The sequence below is a fragment of the Sinohyriopsis cumingii genome, chromosome 15 (assembly GCF_028554795.1).
Source record: "Sinohyriopsis cumingii isolate HCF-2022 chromosome 15, ASM2855479v2, whole genome shotgun sequence".
In the NCBI taxonomy this organism is placed as follows: domain Eukaryota; kingdom Metazoa; phylum Mollusca; class Bivalvia; order Unionida; family Unionidae; genus Sinohyriopsis; species Sinohyriopsis cumingii.
The window spans coordinates 103,370,648-103,396,361 of record NC_142975.1 but is presented as its reverse complement, the minus strand read 5'-3'; the positions used below and the strand labels follow the sequence as shown (position 1 = coordinate 103,396,361).

At 33.8% G+C, this 25,714-nt stretch overlaps 1 protein-coding gene and 1 long non-coding RNA gene across 2 annotated transcripts in view; both read left to right on the top strand.

Moving 5' to 3' along the window:
- The window catches only part of LOC149782401 (protein turtle homolog B-like), a 42,253-nt gene extending 35,793 nt beyond the window's left edge, over positions 1 to 6,460 (top strand). Inside the window, exons 9-10 of the mRNA XM_089935130.1 lie at positions 1,068 to 1,358; positions 6,267 to 6,460. Of these exons, the coding sequence (XP_089791256.1) occupies positions 1,068 to 1,358; positions 6,267 to 6,460 (485 nt within the window). The remainder of the gene's footprint in view (positions 1 to 1,067; positions 1,359 to 6,266) is intronic.
- A 4,280-nt stretch (positions 6,461 to 10,740) lies between these two features.
- LOC149782400 (uncharacterized) lies at positions 10,741 to 25,361 on the top strand. The gene is made up of 6 exons (XR_016414588.1): positions 10,741 to 10,870; positions 18,398 to 18,428; positions 20,189 to 20,295; positions 21,776 to 21,812; positions 22,160 to 22,254; positions 24,684 to 25,361. It is a non-coding gene; the product is annotated as an uncharacterized LOC149782400 (long non-coding RNA).
- Positions 25,362 to 25,714: the final 353 nt, after the last annotated feature.

The window sequence follows — 25,714 nt, the reverse complement described above, 5'->3', positions numbered from 1 at the left end:
TGAGTGTCAGTCTCAATTTCACAGAGAAAGTGCACAAAGTTATTAATTGTATATATCACAAAGCTCTGTCATTTATCCTTATGATAACATTTCTCACAGCTTAATTTACTCTTCATTATTCCTTTTGTAAAGTATAAATAAACAGTGGCATTACAACTTGTTATCATGGGACAAGTAGAGTCAGTGGTGGAACCAGTGTATTCTATAGTGCACTCATAACAATGGAGCAGTTGATTTCTCACTCTGATGCTTGCTCAGACTTGACATTGTATAATCCTATCTTTACACCAGTGAGGCTATGAACAAATTTACACATTATGAACAAATTTACACATTATGAGCAAATTTACACATTATGTTGCCTGATGTGGAACTTGATTGTCTGATCTTGCTACCACTCTGGAGGCTACATTTTGGTTTTGTTTTAAAAAAATAGAATTTGATAAATTATGTAAAGTATAATATTCCATGAATGGATTATCATGCATAACAATGAGGTGGTCTTGTATCTGATTGTTCAAGCTTGCTACAACTTCCTATAGGACATATTATGGCCAGATTGTTTGAACAAATTCAATCACAATCAGCACCTGTATATACTAGTAAGTTATTATGAACAATATCAGACCCTTATTGGCCTCTTGCTTTTAGAAGTTATAATTCTGACATATATGCCATTTTGGGGTTTAAGGTTGAGAATGAAACAGTGGATGTAAAACACAGTAATGAGAATATTAGATATCTTTATAACTTGACTAAATTCATTGGGATTTCATACAATTCTACAGATTAGTAGTATCATAATGAGGCAAAGTAATTAGTTTATTAAAAGCATGAAGAACATAGTATTATATATTAGAAGGCAGTCTTCCAGATGGTTTATTCTCTTTCTGTATAATGTAAAACTGAATAAGTAAATTTACTTAATAGTGCTGTCATTATGTTGTTTTTAGCTAATTATCATAATTCATCATACACATTCTTAAATAGTTGTATTTGTTGGTTTTGAGTATTTACATTTATGTACAGATATACAATCTATACATGTAAGGCTTAATTTTCCCTAGATGTTCCTGAAGTTCCATCCAATGTAACTGTCATAGACTTGACACAGAACAGTGTGACCATCCAGTGGGTAGCAGGATATAATGGTGGGCTACAGCAGACTTTTCACGTTGTGGCATCAGCAGGTGAATTCACAAAGAATGTCACTGCATCAGATCCTGGATATGTGGAAAAAGGAACTGCTGTACTAGAGAGTCTTCTACCAAGGACAAGATACAGTATTTACGTGACAGCCATTAATGCACTTGGTTCAAGTAACAAGACAGAGACCATTATCATTGTCACTCTAAAAGGTATATCAATTTTGGAATGATAATACCATTAGTTAGTCCACTCAATTTGTCAACCAGGTTTGTCAGGCTTTACATAGAGTATGGACTTAACATCATATGTCAACCAGGTCTGTCAGGCTTTACATAGAGTATGGACTCAACATCATATGTCAACCAGGTTTGTCAGGCTTTACATAGAGTATGGACTTAACATCATATGTCAGCCAGGTCTGTCAGGCTTTACATAGAGTATGGACTTAACATCATATGTCAACCAGGTCTGTCAGGCTTTACATAGAGTATGGATTTAACATCATATGTCAACCAGGTATGTCAGGCTTTACATAGAGTATGGACTTAACATCGTATGTCAACCAGGTTTGTCAGGCTTTACATAGAGTATGGACTTAACATGTCAACCAGGATTGTCAGGCTTTACATAGAGTATGGACTTAACATCAGACATCAACCAGGTTTGTCAGGCTTTGCATAGAGTATGGACTTTACAAATGATGTCCATAGCTGCCAACCCTGCAGTGTGCTTCTTCACATCTACCGCTTTTGCAAAGTATCTGATGCTTATGGCCCAGATATTAATCATGTTGAAACACTCAGCAGAACTCAGTGAGTTAAATCTAGGAACGCTGCTGTTTAATGAATGCATGAAAGAGACAGATCATGCTACAAGACTTAAACTTTCCTCAGTGTTTTTTTATGATGAGTAGGTTTTGAACACTCCACTGATGAATCTGTACAGTCTGTTTTGTCCACTGTGGTGAATCTGTCCAAATAATGTTTAAGGTAATACAATCCCAGTCCCTGCAAATTGTAAATTGTAACTCACAATTTACACTTGGAAATCACTGAAGCATCAACATTAGCAACTAGGCCAACATGTTTCTTTTCTCTCAAAAATGGTTTGATATAAAGACCTAATCCTTATATTTTAAAAGTTCATGAGTCTTGGATCATACATGTTTACCTGTAAGTAAAGGTATGTGATCACTGCCCTCTGTCTGCATGGGTTTCAGTCTCAGGTTTGGCCAATGTGGGTCACTGTGAGACAACATGTCATTAGCTTCTCGTGGGTTGGTGGTTCTTTCCCATTTTTTTCCCGGGTTCTTCCTCCATCATTTATACTGACTGCCATGTATAGCCTATCTTGTGTTGAAAAATGGCGTTAAACTCCACAGAAGGACATTCAGGTCTGTTGGAATTCATTTGGGATATTCTATACTTTTGGAATAATATATACTATTGGACATGGGATAGGACATTTATGATTTTTGGATTTTAATTCAAACTACAGTGTTTTTTTTTATTTTCACTTTTTATTCCCAGGAAATAAACTATTTATTGCCATTACTTAAAGTATCTTACTTTCTGTTACATATTTTAAGGCAAAGTTTGGGCAAAAACAATAACAATCATTTTATAACATTATTCAATCATGTAATCAATGTTGGTTTTGTTTGAGAGTAATGCCAGACCCACATAATGCACAATTACTGGAAATTTAAATATTCCTCAATTATATATTTTCTATGATTGTATGAAATATTTACCAGTAAAAGACAGTAATTGTTTAGAAACACATATGCGTGTTATATCTGATTAAACTCAGCCTGCCAAACAGTTTTAGTACCTGATCACATGATTAAAAGAAGGACTATAATGATGTATCCTCGATGATATTAATGAGGAAAATATCAGAAGTAGAAGAAAAACTGCAAAATGAAATCACCAAGATAACTGCATTAATCATGAAATACTAATGTGTGTTTCATTGTAGATGCTATTCGCGGGGTTGCCATGCAACAACTGTTGACCTTGTTGCAGCTGGAATCATGAATGTGACAACCTTTAAAGGGGCATTAGAATTATTCTAATTATAATTCAGAATTTTAGTTGGCACTACATCTGTAGTAGCTGAGTGTCTTTATTATTGACAGCAAGATAATTTTGATGGAATTACATTCACAAATATCTGTTCAGAACTGCTCATGGCAGCTCAAAGATGACTCAATATAATTAATCAGTTTTATTCAGTTGCTATTTAGGATAAACTGCATAGCCTGACTGTTTAAAAAACAATGGAAAATCAATGACTACTCTGATAAGTAACCATGGTATCTCAGATTTACAAACAACACAATTTGAGTACTTTCTTCAAAAAATAAAACGGTAAATAAATACCAAATATAATTTGTCACCTCATAATCTTAAAGATGTGTACCATAGTAGTGGTATAATTTGGCTTTATTGGTTACTGATATAGGTCACTGCATTATATACCCCATGACTGTTATGTGTGATCACATATTGGTCATTTTCACTGATTACACATTATATGGGTTTGCATTGACTTTATACCAGTATGAGCAAAAGTCATATGGACACAAAGCAGTGACCTGTTATCAGACCTATGTTAGTAAGCATGGTTAAAGAAATACACTATTATCCTGGTCAGTAAACTGCATTTGAAAGGGGTCCTAAGATGGTAGTCACAAATCTAACAAGAAAAAGGTGTTGGTCAACTCACCAGTGGCACCTAAAAGGTACATATAAACCAGAGAGAACAACTTGAATTGGCAGACATCTGGCCAGATTCAGCATTCATATAGCAGCCCTGAATGAAACTTGCCTGTATGAGGAAGGGCCATATAATAAAGTAGGAGCAGTAAAACATAATAGAGTGACTAATGTAAAGAAGAGTCACTTGGTAAGGTCACAAATCTCCCAAAAGGTGTGAATCGCAGATTAATGCAAATAGACTCCCACTGTGTGGACAGACATGTAATTACCTTTAGCATTTATGCACCCACCATGTCCAACCATTATTGGATAAAAAAAACAAATTTTATGAAGCCTGGAATCTCATGCTTCAAAGTTACCAAAAGCAGGCTAGGTTGATAAGGTCACAAATCTCCCAAAGGGCATGAATCACATTAAATGCAAATAGACTCCCACTGTGCAGGAAAAGACATGCAACTATCATCACCATCGATGCACCCACCATGTCCAACCATGATAAGATCAAAAATAAATTGTATGAAGACCTGGAATATCTTACTGCAAAAGTAATGATAGCAGACAAGCATATGATCCTTGGTAACTACAGTTTTGGCACAGATCAACAGACAATACCAGGTGTAATTCCTCAACATGACTTTGGTCAATGCAACAACATACTCCTACTAAAAAATGTGCTGAAGACAACCTACTAATCACCACCACAGTTTTCCAACAGCCAGAGCAAAACAAGGTGTCTTGGATGCTCCCTTGCTGCATCCACTGGCATTGTTTAGAGCACATCACCATCTGAATAAGTGACACGAAGGCTGTCCATGTGATGAAGACCATGAGAAGTGCAGAATGCTAGACTGACCACTGGCTCATAATCTCTAGGCTCAGTTTGTATCCATATTCAGCCTAGCAGACAACCACAAGACAAATTTGTGCTCCAAAATCTCAATGTCTGTAAATTGATGCAAGAAAATGTAAAACAGGCAGTTGTTGAGGAACTGTGTCACAGTTATCACAAACATCCCCAATACGGAAAAATATTAGCCCCACACCACTTCTTGACAAAGGAAAGAAACTACAAAGAGCACTTCAACAACATTCTCAAGCAATAGTCATCTATCAGCAAGGATGCAATTGGTCATACTATCCTAAGTGGAAATTAACATACTTGCTGATCTTCAAATGCTCAATGAAACTGAGAAAGCAAGTGACTTTCTGTCCAACAGCAAAAACCCTGGAACAGGTGCCATGCAGGCAGAAGTCAACAAAATTACAGGATTGCATGTGGCGCAGAAACTAACACCTATTCTACATATGTGTAAACCTCATGGGCAAGAGGGGTTTTCTCCCAAGATGAGGAGTTTCTCCAGCCTCTCTCCCATTGTTTCCTGAAACCTGTGTATGCAAAATTATTGTTGAAACCTATGACCCTTTTTCATTGTTTGCACACCTTGCTGCCAGAGTAGTATAATCCTGCAGTATAGTTTCTTGAGTCCACATTGACTAGGGGACTGTACACTAGGAGTACTAGCATGAGTGCAAAGGCAACAGCCTATTAAAATACTGGGGTTATGATCTTCTTGCTGAGATAATTCTGAATCTCCTTGTGCATAACATTGTTCAAGGGTTCTTGCCTAATAGTGTGGATTCAGGAAGGCATGAAGTGCTTGAAATTCATCATCTCATTGAGATATGCCAGGAACATAACTCAAAACCTGTACATAATGATTCATTGGCCTAAACAAAGCCTTTTACTTAGTTAGTCATTGGGGCCTCTCAAAGATCATAACACAGTTTTGTTGCCAAGAAAAATTCATCATAATGATGAATTCCATAGTGGAAATTACTTGCTGATGTTGTAAATAATGGTAAGTCATCTGTACCATTCCAGGTCACTAGTGGAATCAAGGAAGGCTGTGCATTTACCCAAACCCTCTTCAGTATCTTTGCTGATGCATTCTTGGACAATGACATTGGGATTGACATAATAATAAATATCAGACTTATGGCAAGCACTTCCATCTGAATTGACAGTTTTTGATCTCCTGTTTGCTAACAAGTGTTCTTTAAACAGCTAAATGACAAAATCCTGGTCTGATGTGCAATAGAAGTATAAACTAATTTTATTCAGGTTGTGACCATGTTGATCTTGCAATCAGAGTCAAGACTATAGAAATGTTGGCTTATCTATCATAGCAGTGGACAAGTCCTCAGCATTATTCAGTCATATTCAGACTCAGTGCAGAGTGATGAAGAAGAAATGAATGCCAGATTTGCCAAACTAGACTGCATGCACATATGGAGCTGAGAGGATCAGTCTAGTCTGCAAAGAAAACTAAAGGCCAATAAAGCCATTGCATTTCCGACTCTGCTTAATTCTAATGTTAAACATGGATGATGTAGCAACACCATTCCAAGACACTGAACCATTATCACATGGGCTGGCTGAGGAAACTGATGAGGATTGTATATCAGGACAGAATCCCATGCAGACACGGAGGCTGTCAAAAGTGGGAGGCATTCCAAGCATCCACACTCTGGAGATCAAATCACAGATGGGATGGGCAGATCATTTCATCAGGATATCAAAAGAGTAACTACCAAAAAATATATACTATTACTGTATTGACACTGAGTTTTGAGAAAATGTTGCTTAGAATTCCTCTACTGAGTGCAGTCACATCTATACTTGAGCTGCAGACTTTGAACTGAGAATAGGAGAGGTAAAAGAAGCATGAGCAGCATGGATTTCAGAACTATAGTTTATCATCTACTGATCATGGTACCGCAAGTGGCGGGGCCCCAATCGGCTGAGTGCCCATGTATTCAGGTTCATAAAGCACTAAAGCACTCACCATTCTGGATCGCTGCCCTCTCACCTCTGTCAGTGTGGGTTTGAGTCTCATGTATGGCTAATGTGGGTATGTGAAAAAACCTGCTAGTATCTTCTCAGTGGTCGGTGGTTCTACCCAGGGCTTTCCAGGGTTCTTCCTCCACCAGTTATACTGGCTGCCATATATAGCCTATCTTGTGCTGAAAATGGTGTTAAACCCTACAACAATAATAACCACAAGTGGCATCTCCAGTCCAGTGTACCACAGGTAGTTTAGACCACAAACTGGCCATTCATGTATTCACAAAAACAAAATCAGTGATGGTGATCTTCAAACACAAAGGATTCAGTAAACATGGTGTTGGTGTTGACACAACACTAGATGAATGTATATTTGGGCATTGGTGTGGCAGGACGATGGTCAGCAGTCACTGCCACTCCCAGTGTGATTTCTCTTATGATCACAGCCTTAAACTTTAGCTGGGAAATAAAACTAAGCATAGTCACGGACCACATCTAAGGTACTATATGATAGCACTCTCACCAAAAAAGAGTTTGATCTAACCAGTATGCTAAAAGAAGTTGGCAAATATGCAACCTTGAAACATTATATATGGTCTGCAGAATGCATACAGTTCAACCAGAACTGCTTTGCCATGGAGTTACTCACCCTGTTAGTAATATTTAGACCCTTATAAAAGCTCTAGGTCATGGTTGAAACCCTGCATAGATTTTATAATGGTATATCCTTTCTGTGAGAATGAACTTAGTGTTGGCATCATCCATACATGTGAACCTTCTGCACAGAAGTGTGTTTATCCTGAGTTTAGAGTGTCTCCTCTCTTCCCCAATGGCATTGTCCATGTATTCAAATTTCTATTCTGATTCACTGTAACTGTACATTTACGGTAATAACATCTGTGATCATGTGACTTGATGGCATAAGTGGGGCAAGACCATGTAGTTGCTAATTTCACCCTTTGATCCATGTTGATGTAGTCAGCTGGCTTAATTACTTGAAGTTTGTTGATGTGGACTACACTGTGTATGGACCAAAGTAATGCAGAGGACTAAAGACATTAATTGATTCTGATTAAGTTACTAAAGAGCCTAATCAACATAAAACAATACCTTGAATCTCTCTGAAATGAATATTCCGTTTTTGCACTTAAAATTGTCGAGATGGATTAGAGTCTGTTTAAAATGTATTGAAAAGAAATTTGGACAAGATTAAAGATGGTAGTTAATTATGGATGGATTACTCAAGAGTACAAGTGGACTAATGCTGGGTTAGTTTGACTTTGGTCTTTACAGTATGCCAAGATGTTAAAGCATGCCAGTGTCAAAACACCAAAATCTATGCAACTGAAATATTACTAAATCCACCGAAGGTTGGAAATGGGTGTTTCAGTGTTTGAGGTCAAGTTCAGTGTTAAATGAAAATGCATTCTGCTCTTTCTGAAAACTTCTAAGTTCGCTTAACACATCATGCAGAATTCTGATCTACTAAAAGCATAATATGGCTGCAAGAATGTCTCAACACATCATGCAGAATTCTGATCTAATCAAAGTGTATTATGGCTGCAAGAATGTCTTAACACATCATGCATAATTCTGATCTAATGAAAGCTTGTTATGGAATTAACAACAAATATGCCACTGTTAAATTTCAAATTTGTGCAATCTTCATAGAAGTGGATAAAAATAAATGTGCAAACTATTTGCCAACTGAAAGCTGAAAATTATCTGCATTGAGTGACCATCTGGAAAACACAACAATCAGCATGAATTTTATAATCTTTTTCTGGATTTGCGGTCATTATTAAACAGTGATGTCTGTGGTGATAGTAATAATAACAGAGTTTGTAAATGAGGCTTAAAGTCACAAGGTTGTGCTGGTATAATCTTATGTATTTATGTTTCATGTTGAGAAATCTTACAGACATTAAAACAATATTAGACAATACCAATTTGGAGCATTTCTGGGATGCAGCCAACAATCTGAATATACCTACATGCTGAAAACTATGTACAATCTTGCTAGAATCAGGAGAGTTGTACTTATTTTGCCAGCTTCTGGTGCAGGCACTAAAAAGAACAATTTTTATTCTGAGAAAACTTCAGGCTGACATTAGAGAAACCATGATCCATTAAAAGTACATCATCTCCTAAGTGTTATGATCAACAATGATGAATACTAGCATAAGAAAAATTGTGCATTGTAAGAAGTGTTTTTTTTTTTAAAATTAGCAAGTCAGTTTAAAAAAACAACATTGCTATTTAATAATTAAAAGGCATGATCATTGTCCATTTTTTGCATGTGTTGTTTATGTTGTTTCTATTTTTGTCTCAGTTTGGTAGTATGTTTCTGCTAACATTCATGTTTAACAACCCATATCATTACTTTTGCTTAATATTTTGGTTAGTATTGTGTCGAATATAGCATCCTCATGATGCAATTTTTGCCAAATATATTTCAGTAACTTTAATGTAAGATTAATATTAAAGGAAAGTGTGACTGGTAACCAAATGGTCTGCAGTAACTTTGATGTAAGATTTAGTATTAAAGGAAAGTGTGACTGGTAACCAAATGGTCTGAAGTACGTATATAAGATTTAGTATTAAAGGAAAGTGTGACTGGTAACCAAATGGTCTGCAGTAACTTTGATGTAAGATTTAGTATTAAGGGAAAGTGTGACTGGTAACCAAATGGTCTGCAGTAACTTTGATGTAAGATTTATTACGAAAGGAAAGTGTGACTGGTAACCAAATGGTCTGAAGTACGTATGTAACATTTAGTATTAAAGGAAAGTGTGACTGGTAACCAAATGGTTTGAAGTTTGTAAGATTTAGTATTAAAGGAAAGTGTGACTGGTAACCAAATGGTCTACTGTACGAGAGTTTTCTGTTCATCTTTACTTTAATGTTTTGTTTGACACTTTATTATTCAGTTACATAGTTGATCAATTTGTGTGTGATTAAATGGATCTGTACTGGGGCTAACTAGTAAATTGGTAAAACACTTGTTGATTGTAAAGCATATCAATAGGTTTGTTTTGCACAACATGTCCATTTTTGTTTCCTGAGGTATAAGGGGGCTTGACAAGTCAGAGGTACGTACTAATTTTTTGTATGCATGAATTGGGACCTTGAGGTTGAAGCTATTGCAAGGGCACAGACCACATTATGCCATAAAATGTCTTGTACTTAATTAGAATATTATTATAAATAAGCTTAATGCCTAGAACATCAGCTTATAAGTCATGGAGAAAGTAAATTGCATGAGAATGAAATACAAAAATCTATAGGCATAAATGAGACAGTGAAGTTTGACAGTTGAATCGAGACATAACTCTCACTTCATTATAAAAGTGAGTATGAACATTATCACAAACAGCACTAACATGGTAAACTAAATAAATTTAAACTAAACTTCTCAACTGCCTTAGTACCATAAAGCCTGATAATAAAAATAGCTTTGATTACTTTCATATTTGGAGCATTGTTAATAATTGCAATATGTTGCTTACAGTACCATCTCCAAATAAAGTTCACATATGCTACAAATAATTACCTTAATGTGTCATAAGTGTATGACAGCACCTGCTGACACAAATGCAGTTCATACTAGTTTTGCAGTGTGTCTACTTACAGCTCCATCTCCAAACAAAGTAAATAATTACAAAGACAGTATGTACCTGAATGTGTCAAAGGTCAGTGGCAGCACCTGCTAACACCAATACAATCACATACTAGTTTTGCTTTGTAAAATCCTGCCTCCTGCAAATCCACAACATGGAGTAATACCACTGTTTTGAACCAGCCTTGACAGGGAGGCTCTGAAGAGAGACAAACAAAGACTCCAACAGGGCTGACTGCTGGTTCTCCACAAATATGACATGGCTAACTCCCAGCTTCATATACATACATGTGAATGTTTGTATACTTTGAGTTACAGTAAAAAAACATCTGTTTGACGAAGTGTACACCATAAATAAATATTATTAAAAGGATTATTGTTCATATTTCGCAGAGGCAAGTACACGTGAACGTCTTGGAATACCAGTTGCTGGAATAACTGGAGGCATTGTTGCTGGATTTGTTGTCATATTCTGTGTGGTAATAGGCATATTCCTTTGGAGAAAATATCTACATGCAAAGCAAAATGAACATGGTAAGAAGGATTGTTATCGTCAGCAACAGAAAAAGTAAATTTAAACTCCACTTTAAATTCAAATGTAAAGTATTGGAAGAAAATAAGCATGGACAAGTTATGTCATTTTTTTATCGTCATTCCTGTTAACATTTAGCAGTTTTTTTTAGCTGAGGGGTATGTTCAGCATTTTATTTTTTATTGACTTATATTATTATGTTAGGTGACCTATATTATTATGTTATTTGACCTATATTATTATGTTAGGTGACCTATATTATTTTGTTGAGTGACATCTCATTTATATTATTATATTTCATCTGTTCATAGCATTATCTATATTACAAGTCTATGTTCATAACTAAATAATAGAAAAAAAAGTGCAAACAAGGTTTGTAAAATTCAGCAAATGCTTTATTTCCCTTGATTGTAAAGTGAAAATTTAAATGTGGCTTACATTATTGTGAATTAAATCCCAAAAATTCCTAGAAGTTCTATCACAGGACCAAACATATAAAATATTCTAAATGAAATCCAAGTCTTGAAGGTGCTTATATGCCAGTAGTCTTGAATGTGTTGAGGTAATAACAGTCTTGATGTATCCCAATTATATAATACAGAATATCTTTGAATGAATTCACATTAATGCTAAAGTAGTGTCCTAGTCCAAAATATCAGTGACCATTTAATTCCAATGAACAATTGAAATAATTCCTTTCAAATTATAATTGAACACAAAAGTAGATAATTCTAGAATGATATTAAAATAGGAATGAATGCTTTCTTGACAAAAGCCTGTTTTACATATATCTCAACTTGACTTGTGTTGCAGTTGCATTTTCTGAAAAAAAAAACTCAATTGTCTTAATGTAAAATTACACTAAACTGCAACCAAGTTTACTTCCAGAACATGTAACATCATAAACAAAGCTTGTCATAGAACTCAAATATCAGTTAACAACTTACTGATAACTTACAAGCAAGACAGATAGCATGTACACACTAGAGCTCTATCCTCAGCCTTGGACAAATATCATGTACACACTAGTGTTCTATCCTCAGTCATGGACAAATATCATGTACACACTAGAGCTCTATCCTCAGTCATGGACAAATATGTACACACTAGTGCTCTATCCTCAGTCATGGACAAATATCATGTACACAATAAAGCTCTATCCGCAGCCATGGACAAATGCCATGTACACACTAGAGCTCTGTCCTCAGTCATGGATAAATATCGTGTACACACTAGTACTCTATCCTCAGTCATGGATAAATATCATGTACACACTAGAGCTGTATCCTCAGTCATGGACAAATATTATGTACACACTAGAGCTCTATCCTCAGTCATTGATAAAAATCATGTACACACTAGTGCTCTATCCTCAGTCATGGACAAATACCATGTACACATGCCCTATCCTCAGTCATGGACAAATGCCACGTACACACTAGTGCTCTATACTCAGTCATGGACAAATACCACGTACACACTAGTGCTCTATCCTCAGTCATGGACAAATACCACATACACACTAGTGCTCTATCCTCAGTCATGGACAAATGCCATGTACACACTAGTGCTCTATCCTCAGTCATGGACAAATGCCATTGCCATGTACACACTAGTGCTCTATCCTCAGCCATGGACAAATATGTACACACTAGAGCTCTATCCTCAGTCATAGACAAAGGTCATGTACACACTAGAGCTCTATCCTCAGTCATGGACAAATATCATGTACACACTAGAGCTCTATCCTCAGTCATGGACAAGTATCATGTACACACTAGAGCTCTATCCTCAGTCATGGAAAAATATATACACACTAGTGCTCTATCCTCAGCCATGGACAAATGCCATGTACACATTAGAGCTCTATCTTCAGTCATGGACAAATGCCATGTACACACTAGAGCTCTGTCCTCAGTCATGGACAAATACCATGTGCACACTAGTGCTCTATCCTCAGTCATGGACAAACACCACCTACACACTAGTGCTCTATACTCAGTCATGGACAAATACCTCATACACACTAGTGCTCTATCCTCAGTCATGGACAAATGCCATGTACACACTAGTGCTCTATCCTCGGTCATGGACAAATCCCATGTACACACTAGTGCTCTACCCTCAGTCATGGACAAATACCACGTACACACTAGTACTCTATCTCCAGTCATGGATAAATGTCATGTACACACTACAGCTCTATCCTCAGTCATGGACAAATACCATGTACACACTAGTGCTCTATCCTCAGTCATGGACAAACGCCACGTACACACTAGTGCACTATACTCAGTCATTGATAAATATCGTGTACACACTAGTGCTCTATACTCAGTCATTGATAAATATCGTGTACACACTAGTGCTCTATACTCAGTCATTGATAAATATCGTGTACACACTAGAGCACTTTCCTCAGCCATGGACAAAGGTCATGTACACAATACAAATACATATTATACAATGCATATAACAGTCAAATGTACATAACACTCAAAAATATGTGCATATAGGGTCTATTACAAAATGCCAAGCCTTTCATAACGTTTAGAAAATATAACATGTTTGGTCCCAAATCCAGACAAAAAGAGGCCTAGTGTATTTGTAATGGTCCAGTGGTACACATGTTCCTATGTAAATATGTTTATATTTGATTTTATAATGGTCCAGTGGTACACATGTTCCTATGTGAATATGTTTTTATTTGATTTTGTAATGGTCCAGTTGTACACATGTTCCAGTGTAAATATGTTTATATTTGATTTTGAAATGGTCCAGTGGTACACATGTTCCTATGTAAATATGTTTATATTTGATTTTATAATGGTCCAGTGGTACACATGTTCCTATGTGAATATGTTTTTATTTGATTTTGTTATGGTCCAGTGGTACACGTGTTCCTATGTAAATATGTTTATATTAGATTTTGTAATGGTCCAGTGTTACACATGTTCCTATGTAAATATGTTTATATTTGATTTTGTAATGGTCCAGTGTTACACATGTTCATGTGCATATATGTTTATATTTGATTTTGTAATGGTCCAGTGGTACACATGTTCCTATGTAAATATGTTTATATTTGATTTTGTAATGGTCCAGTGGCACACATGTTCCTATGTAAATATGTTTATATTAGATTTTGTAATGGTCCAGTGTTACACATGTTCATGTGTATATATGTTTATATTTGATTTTGTAATGGTCCAGTGGTACACATGTTCCTATGTAAATATGTTTATATTTGATTTTGTAATGGTCCAGTGTTACACATGTTCATGTGTATATATGTTTATATTTGATTTTGTAATGGTCCAGTGGTACACATGTTCCTATGTAAATATGTTTATATTAGATTTTGTAATGGTCCAGTTGTACACATGTTCCTATGTAAATATGTTTATATTTGATTTTGTAATGGTCCAGTGGTACACATGTTCCTATGTAAATATGTTTATATTAGATTTTGTAATGGTCCAGTTGTACACATGTTCCTATGTAAATATGTTTATATTAGATTTTGTAATGGTCCAGTGTTACACATGTTCATGTGTATATATGTTTATATTTGATTTTGTAATGGTCCAGTGGTACACATGTTCCTATGTAAATATGTTTATATTTGATTTTGTAATGGTCCAGTGGTACACATGTTCCTATGTAAATATGTTTATATTTGATTTTGTAATGGTCCAGTGGTACACATGTTCCTATGTAAATATGTTTATATTTGATTTTGTAATGGTCAGTGGTATACATGTTCCTATGTAAATATGTTTATATTGGATTTTGTAATGGTCCAGTGTTACACATGTTCCTATGTAAATATGTTTATATTTGATTTTGTAATGGTCCAGTGGTACACATGTTCTAGTGTAAATATGTTTATATTTGATTTTGAAATGGTCCAGTGGTACACATGTTCCTATGTAAATATGTTTATATTTGATTTTATAATGGTCCAGTGGTACACATGTTCCTATGTGAATATGTTTTTATTTGATTTTGTTATGGTCCAGTGGTACACGTGTTCCTATGTAAATATGTTTATATTAGATTTTGTAATGGTCCAGTGTTACACATGTTCCTATGTAAATATGTTTATATTTGATTTTGTAATGGTCCAGTGTTACACATGTTCATGTGCATATATGTTTATATTTGATTTTGTAATGGTCCAGTGGTACACATGTTCCTATGTAAATATGTTTATATTTGATTTTGTAATGGTCCAGTGGCACACATGTTCCTATGTAAATATGTTTATATTAGATTTTGTAATGGTCCAGTGTTACACATGTTCATGTGTATATATGTTTATATTTGATTTTGTAATGGTCCAGTGGTACACATGTTCCTATGTAAATATGTTTATATTTGATTTTGTAATGGTCCAGTGTTACACATGTTCATGTGTATATATGTTTATATTTGATTTTGTAATGGTCCAGTGGTACACATGTTCCTATGTAAATATGTTTATATTAGATTTTGTAATGGTCCAGTTGTACACATGTTCCTATGTAAATATGTTTATATTTGATTTTGTAATGGTCCAGTGGTACACATGTTCCTATGTAAATATGTTTATATTAGATTTTGTAATGGTCCAGTGGTACACATGTTCCTATGTAAATATGTTTATATTAGATTTTGTAATGGTCCAGTGTTACACATGTTCATGTGTATATATGTTTATATTTGATTTTGTAATGGTCCAGTGGTACACATGTTCCTATGTAAATATGTTTATATTTGATTTTGTAATGGTCCAGTGGTACACATGTTCCTATGTAAATATGTTTATATTTGATTTTGTAATGGTCAGTGGTAGACATGTTCCTATGTAAATATGTTTATATTGGATTTTGTAATGGTCCAGTGTTACACATGTTCCTGTGTAAATATGTTTATATTTGATTTTGTAATGGTCCAGTGGTACACATGTTCCAGTGTAAATATGTTTATATTTGATTTTGAAATGGTCCAGTGGTACACATGTTCCTATGTGAATATGTTTATATTTGATTTTGTAATGGTCCAGTGGTACACGTGTTCCTATGTAAATATGTTTATATTAGATTTTGTAATGGTCCAGTGCTACACATGTTCATGTGTATATATGTTTATATTTGATTTTGTAATGGTCCAGTGGTACACATGTTCCTATGTAAATATGTTTATATTTGATTTTGTAATGGTCCAGTGTTACACATGTTTATGTGTATATATGTTTATATTTGATTTTGTAATGGTCCAGTGGTACACATGTTCCTATGTAAATATGTTTATATTAGATTTTGTAATGGTCCAGTTGTACACATGTTCCTATGTAAATATGTTTATATTTGATTTTGTAATGGTCCAGTGGTACACATGTTCCTATGTAAATATGTTTATATTAGATTTTGTAATGGTCCAGTTGTACACATGTTCCTATGTAAATATGTTTATATTTGATTTTGTAATGGTCCAGTGTTACACATGTTCATGTGTATATATGTTTATATTTGATTTTGTAATGGTCCAGTGGTACACATGTTCCTATGTAAATATGTTTATATTTGATTTTGTAATGGTCCAGTGGTACACATGTTCCTATGTAAATATGTTTATATTTGATTTTGTAATGGTCCAGTGGTACACATGTTCCTATGTAAATATGTTTATATTTGATTTTGTAATGGTCAGTGGTATACATGTTCCTATGTAAATATGTTTATATTGGATTTTGTAATGGTCCAGTGTTACACATGTTCCTATGTAAATATGTTTATATTTGATTTTGTAATGGTCCAGTGGTACACATGTTCTAGTGTAAATATGTTTATATTTGATTTTGAAATGGTCCAGTGGTACACATGTTCCTATGTAAATATGTTTATATTTGATTTTATAATGGTCCAGTGGTACACATGTTCCTATGTGAATATGTTTTTATTTGATTTTGTTATGGTCCAGTGGTACACGTGTTCCTATGTAAATATGTTTATGTTAGATTTTGTAATGGTCCAGTGTTACACATGTTCCTATGTAAATATGTTTATATTTGATTTTGTAATGGTCCAGTGTTACACATGTTCATGTGCATATATGTTTATATTTGATTTTGTAATGGTCCAGTGGTACACATGTTCCTATGTAAATATGTTTATATTTGATTTTGTAATGGTCCAGTGGCACACATGTTCCTATGTAAATATGTTTATATTAGATTTTGTAATGGTCCAGTGTTACACATGTTCATGTGCATATATGTTTATATTTGATTTTGTAATGGTCCAGTGGTACACATGTTCCTATGTAAATATGTTTATATTTGATTTTGTAATGGTCCAGTGGCACACATGTTCCTATGTAAATATGTTTATATTAGATTTTGTAATGGTCCAGTGTTACACATGTTCATGTGTATATATGTTTATATTTGATTTTGTAATGGTCCAGTGGTACACATGTTCCTATGTAAATATGTTTATATTTGATTTTGTAATGGTCCAGTGTTACACATGTTCATGTGTATATATGTTTATATTTGATTTTGTAATGGTCCAGTGGTACACATGTTCCTATGTAAATATGTTTATATTAGATTTTGTAATGGTCCAGTTGTACACATGTTCCTATGTAAATATGTTTATATTTGATTTTGTAATGGTCCAGTGGTACACATGTTCCTATGTAAATATGTTTATATTAGATTTTGTAATGGTCCAGTGGTACACATGTTCCTATGTAAATATGTTTATATTAGATTTTGTAATGGTCCAGTGTTACACATGTTCATGTGTATATATGTTTATATTTGATTTTGTAATGGTCCAGTGGTACACATGTTCCTATGTAAATATGTTTATATTTGATTTTGTAATGGTCCAGTGGTACACATGTTCCTATGTAAATATGTTTATATTTGATTTTGTAATGGTCAGTGGTATACATGTTCCTATGTAAATATGTTTATATTGGATTTTGTAATGGTCCAGTGTTACACATGTTCCTATGTAAATATGTTTATATTTGATTTTGTAATGGTCCAGTGGTACACATGTTCCAGTGTAAATATGTTTATATTTGATTTTGAAATGGTCCAGTGGTACACATGTTCATATGTATATATGTTTATATTTCACTGTGTCCATCTCCTCTTTGTTTTGTCTTTCAGTAACAACTTGCATGTAATAGTGTTTGGAGCTATGAAATTAACATTTTTTACATAAAATAGTCTCCATTGTCAAATTTAAGTGAGTTTGATTTTAATACTGTAAAGAAAATTGATATTAACCATTAATTTAACTTTTGAGTGGTGAAAGCTCAACTCATAAACTAATGTACATTGATTCTAATACACACATAAGATACACAACAGAATAAAGAGTTTAGCATTATGTCCTTGGATCTCTATATCTAAAGATATTCACTCATTACATAGGATCACCTTGCAACTTTATCATAGATAAGAAAAAGGATATAATAATTTAATTTAGTTCGATTATACCTAAATGTTTTATTCATTTCAATTACAGACAATGGCATAAAGAGGGAACATGGTGAAAGGTTAGACTGGTGTTAATTTTACTAATATTTTATTCCTCAAATACAAATGCAGTAGAGTATTGGCTGATTGTCTTTCTTTAGAGATACTGCTACTATAAGTACTTTTTATTTTACCTTTACATTATAATTTATGCAATAAACTATATAAATTACTTTTGGTACAATGTTGTGGATACAATCTGAAAATGTATTTTCTGGTCAGATATAATTTTCTCTAATTGAACCAAAATCAAAAGCTCTAAAATTGGTTCTTTAAAGTTGAATATCTTAAGTACACATGTAAGTATTTATGCCTTATATATTCACAGGGGATCTCCTAGTAAGCAAATTAAACATTTAATATTGTATACAAACATTGTGCTTTCTACTGGACAATTCATCTCTAGCAAAACCATAAGGTACTCAGACCTCAACAGCCATATTAAATGGTGCAGATTATATTGTCACAGACCGACCATTCTAGATGTCACTGCATCATCACATCTGCATCACTAATAAAATACAAAAATTGCTGCATTGACAGAAAATCATTCACTAGTATTTAAATAATCAGAACTTAAAATGTCACAATTCACTCTTACAGGTAATTTCAGAAAGCAGAATCCTAAGCCAAAAGTAGTCTTTGTGAATGATTCTAACACATATCCAAGGACAGCAGCTAATTGACAGTTTAAAGGATCTTCAATGCATTACTTTTACTAAATAATTTTTAAAACTCACCTAATGACTACACATCACCAAAGTATTAATTCTCACTCTTCCACAAGGTTTTTGTTTCACATTTGTATTGCATGTTATTGAGACTTCATGGGCCAGATATTAGCACTTTGTGACACGTAATGCAAAGTGCAACAAAATACCTAATAAAAAGAGTTATTCATAGACCAAATACCTAATACAAAGAGTTATTCATAGACCCAAATATAATGCTTTTGATTAGCTATTAGTAACTAATTATAATGATTAATGATGGTTCAGTCCCCTTGTTAATTTGTCATGGGTAGCCAATTCTAGGGAGCATATATATTTTGCTACTTTTTAGTGGTATACTTAAATGAAAACATTAAGCCTTTGCCATTAGGGAATGGAAGAATAAAGATACCTGCATGTTTAGTTGTATTAGCTTGAATAGTCACCGGACTTCAACATAAATAGAAATGCAAAAACAGCATTAATAGTATACAAAAATGTTTTAAAAGTTAAGGGATAAAATTCATAGTTTCCCTGTGCAGTGATACTAAGAGGATACTCAAAATCACATTGGGGTTCTCTATATCACATGCATAAAGCACACAAACAAGGATTTACCCATGTACACAACAAATATTTACATGTTGCAGTGAAACAAACATATTCAAATCTTAAATAAAGATAATATCTAATGTAAATGGTTAAATTTAGGCCACACAGGGGACAAGACACAATTCTGATGTAGATGGTTAAATTTAGGCCACACAGGGGACAGGACACACCAGTTGTAGAAATGACATAATATCAATACAGTAAGAAAGTGATAACATTACAGTCTGTAAAGGGATATATTTATTTATTTATCTGAAATCCATCATAAAGCATATCCATACAATTCTGATATAAATATATAACTTGTGGATGGCTTGTGTATTAATGCACTTGCGCCAAAAACTGCTTAGTGTCATGAAATGTTATTAGTCAAAGCTAAAAACATCTGTTTAATTTTATACATCAAAATACATTTTATTTCTCAAGACACTCTTTTATTCCATATCAATCATGAGCAGAAGTCAAATAAAAGCCAGTTCTCTCAAACAAGCTGCAGCAAGTGGAAAGATGTATGAAGGACTCCATTTCAGAGAAACTGAAGCAAGCCATTACCTAGAACTTAATGGTAAATTAACTTTTATTTCTTGCAATATATTTTGTAAGTCTACAGTGTCATTTTAACTTGTATGTTTTGAATGATATTTTAATAAGATGGCTATATAAAGTTAATGATTATGTTATGTCCATATAATGAGTACATACCAAATTTATGTTAGTGTGTATGCTTTCATTCTCATAGATACTAGAAATTAACCTGTGCCAAAGAATTCTAGTTCTTCACCTCTTATGTCACATGACCAATGCCTAGGCTGTGACAGTAAGAATTTTAATTTTAGGAAATATTCAGGGACCAAATTAATCTTTCATTGGTAGTAATGTTTGGGATCATTAACAATTTATTAGTAGGTATAAAATGGAGCATCTTATCTATCTAGAAGTGAATAGAAACCCCAGGTATCACTTTAGAAAGGAATAGAAACCCCAGATATCACTTCGAAGAGAATATAAACCACATATATTATGTTGGAAGGGAATAGAAACCCCAGAGAGCATGTTGGAAGGGAATAGAAACCCCAGGCAGCATGTTGGAAGGGAATATAAACACCAGGCAGCATGTTGAAGGGAATTTGAGGTGGAAAACAAACCTGATATCATGTTGGAAGGGAATAGAAACCCAATATATTATGTTGGAATTGAATAGAAACCCCAGATATCATGTTGGAAGGGAATAGAAAACCCAGATGTCATGTTGGAAGGGAATATAAAACAATAGAAACCCCAGATATCACTTTAGAAGGGAATAGAAACCCCATATATTATGTTGGAAGGGAATAGAAACCCCAGATAGCATGTTGGAAGGGAATAGAAACCCCAGACAGCATGTTGGAAGGGAATATAAGGGAATAGAAACCCCAGATATCATGTTGGAAGGGAATAGAAACCCCAGATAGCATGTTGGAAGGGAATTTGAGGGAATAGAAACCCCAGATATCATGTTGGAAGGGAACAGAAACCCCTTATATCATGTTGGAAGGGAATAGAAACCCCAGATATAATGTTGGAAGGGAATAGAAACCCCAGATATCATGTTGGAAGGGAATAGAAAACCCAGATATAATGTTGCAAGGGAATAGAAAACCCAGATAGCATATTGGAAGGGAATTTAAGGGAATAGAAACCCCAGATATCATGTTGGAAGGGAATAGAAACCCCAGATAGCATGTTGGATGGGAATATAAGGGAATATAAACCCCGTATATCATGTTGGAGGGGAATAGAGACGCCTTATATCATGTTGGAATGGAATAGAAACCCCATATATCATGTTGGAAGGGAATAGAAACCCCAATATAATGTACAGAAACACACGAATATGAAATAAATCATCATTAATTGATATTTACATGTATATATTTATTTTCTTCTGCCTGTATTATTTACAAATGAAATATATCAAATTTCCAATCAAGAAATCAATATTCTGATTTTTATAGTGTTTAAATTATTTTATGATTCTGTATCCTGCACTTTTCATTTTTCACCAGATATCGCATTGAAAGAGAACAGAAATGCCAATTTAAGGTACAGGTGCTAGATAAGAATATTGAATAAAATGTAATAGAGTGATATTTACAATTATTTAATTTTAATCCACTAAGTGTATTACTGACAATATAAATCAAATATTCAAATTCGAAATCAACAAATCAGTTTTGTTTCATTTCATTTAATATTGTCCTGAAGCCAGTACATATGCATAAGCCACTGGAATATAATCATTGACATTAGGAAGTAATCAGTTGCTAAACCATTTTTTTAACAAAATGTAGTGAACTTTACATACAAATAGACATTTGAGAAATTCTTTTTAACCATTCATTTTCAGCAGTGTTAATATATCTAGTAATTATTCCAATTTCTAATTTAAGGCCTCCAGATAATGATTCCTATGAAAAGTTGGAACCCTATGCAAATAATGACATCCAGATGTATAGCTCGCTGAAGATTCCCAAAACATCCAAAGGTAACTTCATCAGAAATTTATTTTCATTTTCTTGAACTGTACTTACTCAGAAATTAAAATGAGTAGATCCAAATCATGTGAGTAAGATAATTAATATTATTTCTTGACGTTTTGACCAAGACAAGGAAATCCCTGTCGAGGGGTTATATTATTTATAGGCTTTTTGACCAAGTCAAGGAAATCCCTGTCAAGGGGTTATACTATTTGTCTCCACACAAGGCTCTGCTAAGGGGGGAATATAACCCTGTGACTGGGATTCTCGACTCAGTACAAACATCAACATAGATTATATTTCATACCCATTTTTTTTATCTTTTTAAATTAAAGCAGCCATGCACATTTTCGACATAGTTTAAATCACAGTATTCATCAGGAACTGTTTTTGCCACTCACTCTGTATAATGATCATCCGGTTTTGCACTCTTATCAAAGTCTGAATAAGAATCTAGCTATATATACTGCTCTTAGAAAAGATGCCAGTAATCAAGTAGAATCTAGCTATATATACTGCTTTTAGAAAAGATGCAAGAAAAAAACCCAACTTATACTGGTTACATGTTACAAGTATAGCATCATGATCATCTCAAGCCATGTGTGTTTATTTTGTAAACAAGCACTAATATGATTATGTTAATACGGGCAAAGGAGTGCCGCATTGACTCTAAGTACAAAAGGTTTATGCATGAGGAAATAGAAACATAAAATCACTTGATAATACTGCATTATCACATATAATTCATGAATGTCATGTGAAAATAACAATAAAAAATTATTATCTTTTATACAGATAACTTTTTAATTTCTTCAGTTCAAATTTGCAAAAAAGTTATTTTGTAGGTAATGGTAATGTAAAATACACACCTAAGCCTAACGAAGTTGTAACGACTGTGAGGGGAGTTAAATGCATGATATTCTAGGATATATTTTGTCCTGGAAACGTGGCATGTGTTTTTCTTACTGGTACAGTGATTCGCAACATGGAAATCTGCACGTGGAATAGTGTGTAGACTGATGAATAAGTCACTCTGATTGGTAAGTGCAGGAATTTTCATTTGTTTACAATGTTTGATTGATCTGGGACTGGTTGGGAGTGTTTGACAAAGTTTGAAGAATTAGATACTTTTAGCTACATTTAATGATGCTTACCTGCACATTAACTAAGTTGCAGATATAATAAAATTCAACATGATGTGTGTGATTTCCAGCAGAATACCCACTAATTAAACTTTAAATATTTTGTACGGTGTGTTATCAGAGGTCGAGAGACCTTAAGTTGCTTTATGATTACATTTCTTTTTGTTATATATCTGCTCTTGTTTGTTGTTTGATTTTATAATAACTCTGTCAGAGACAACAGAGAAGAACAGTGCTTTTTCTTTTTAAAAGTAGTTCCTAGCTCATGGAGACCATGACTGAGATGACCTGTCTGAGACAACCAGACAGAGATAAGAAATGTAAGGTTAGCAAAACAGCGAGATTGATTTCTCTGTCACATGGGTGAGATCATGGAATCCTATATAGTTGTCTCCAGATGGCTTGGAATACATAGTGTTTGATTGCATTCGACATCATTTTGCTCATTTACAGTATTCAGTTATCACGTGCAGGAGGTACTTTTGTCATGCTTTGTCAATCTGCAGAGTTGTCATTGCTCTACGCTTTCTGTTCCCTTAAAACTTAAACAGTTTACTAAACTTGATCTCGATGCATTAGTTTTTGGGTTGATATATCAACTTACATGGCTGTGTCTAAATTTATACACATCTTTTTCACTGAGTGTGTGCATGGCAACTGTTTAAAGTAGATATGATTTTAATTGGAATATCAGTAAACAGTGGATGTCACTCCAACACAGTCCACATTGGTCTGATGAATATATACTTCCAATACCTATTATTAATGTGTATTCAGTCATGTAAGTGTAGAGTTGTACATGGTTACTGAGTTCAAAGAGATATTTGCTTATATTCCATATCAGCATAGATGACTGAAATTGACAATTCAAACCTTTTGTATTCATCAAAAACTATATTTCTGAAGCTTATGTTGTATTCATGAACTTCAAATTCATATTAAGTTCATTAATCAAATAAATATTTAGATTTGGTCAAGCACTAGACAGAAATTATTACATTAATTTACTTAGAGTCCGTGTCTGTGTGTGTGTGATTTGGATTTTTAACGTAGCTTTAATGGTTTTTCAGTCTTATCGCTACGATGTTGGCAGTGTGACAGTTTATAGTGATGTTTAGCACTAGTTGCTTTTGCTTAATGATATATATTATCAAAGCATATTTCATTCATGTGTATCACCTTGTATTTATTCATTTTTGTTTCATATAAATTTTATCTTTTCATAAATCTTTTATTCAGATGCATACAAAGACATTTATAATCATTTATTAATATACTGTTTCTATTACTTACAGATTCCGATGAAAAATATGAAAATACATGGATAAAATGAAATGACACAACTAATGAGTACCATTACAATTCAACGGAGAGCTTCAGAAGCTATTGTCTCAAGAAATGACACAACTAATGAGTACCATTAAAATTCAGTGGAGAGTTTCAGAAGCAATTATCTCAAGAAATGACACAACTAATGAGTACCATTAAAATTCAATGGAGAGTTTCAGAAGCTATTGTCTCAAGAAATGATGCAACTAATGAGTACCAGTAAAATTCACTGGAGAGCTTCAGAAGCTATTGTCGCAAGAAATGACACAACTAATGAGTACCAGTAAAATTCAATGGAGAGCTTCAGAAGCTATTGTCTCAAGAAATGACACAACTAATGAGTACCATTAAAATTCAATGGAGAGTTTCAGAAGCTATTATCTCAAGAAATGACACAACTAATGAGTACCATTAAAATTCAATGGAGAGTTTCAGAAGCTATTGTCTCAAGAAATGATGCAACTAATGAGTACCAGTAAAATTCACTGGAGAGCTTCAGAAGCTATTGTCGCAAGAAATGACACAACTAATGAGTACCAGTAAAATTCAAAGGAGAGCTTCAGAAGCTATTATCTCAAGAAATGACGCAACTAATGAGAACCAGTAAAATTCAATGGAGAGTTTCAGAAGCTATTGTCTCAAGAAATGACACAACTAATGAGTACCATTAAAATTCACTGGAGAGCTTCAGAAGCTATTGTCTCAAGTTTATACCCTAATCAGCATCATTGGAATATATATTTGTATAAAAATATGTAGTTGTTGTTGCATGTATACAGATAATGTTGAAACAAAAACATAATGGATTTTCATTGACAAAGCTATTGCAATATTTGAAATCTTTTAAATGTTTTGCTTTTGCCATATTGCTCATATATTGTTAAAACTTTTCTCGCATGGATTATTGCAGAAGGCAAATATTTTAAATTTTGTTATTTTTTAAAAATCTATTTTTCACAAATAGTAGCATTAAGATTGCTTATATTTATTGATTATA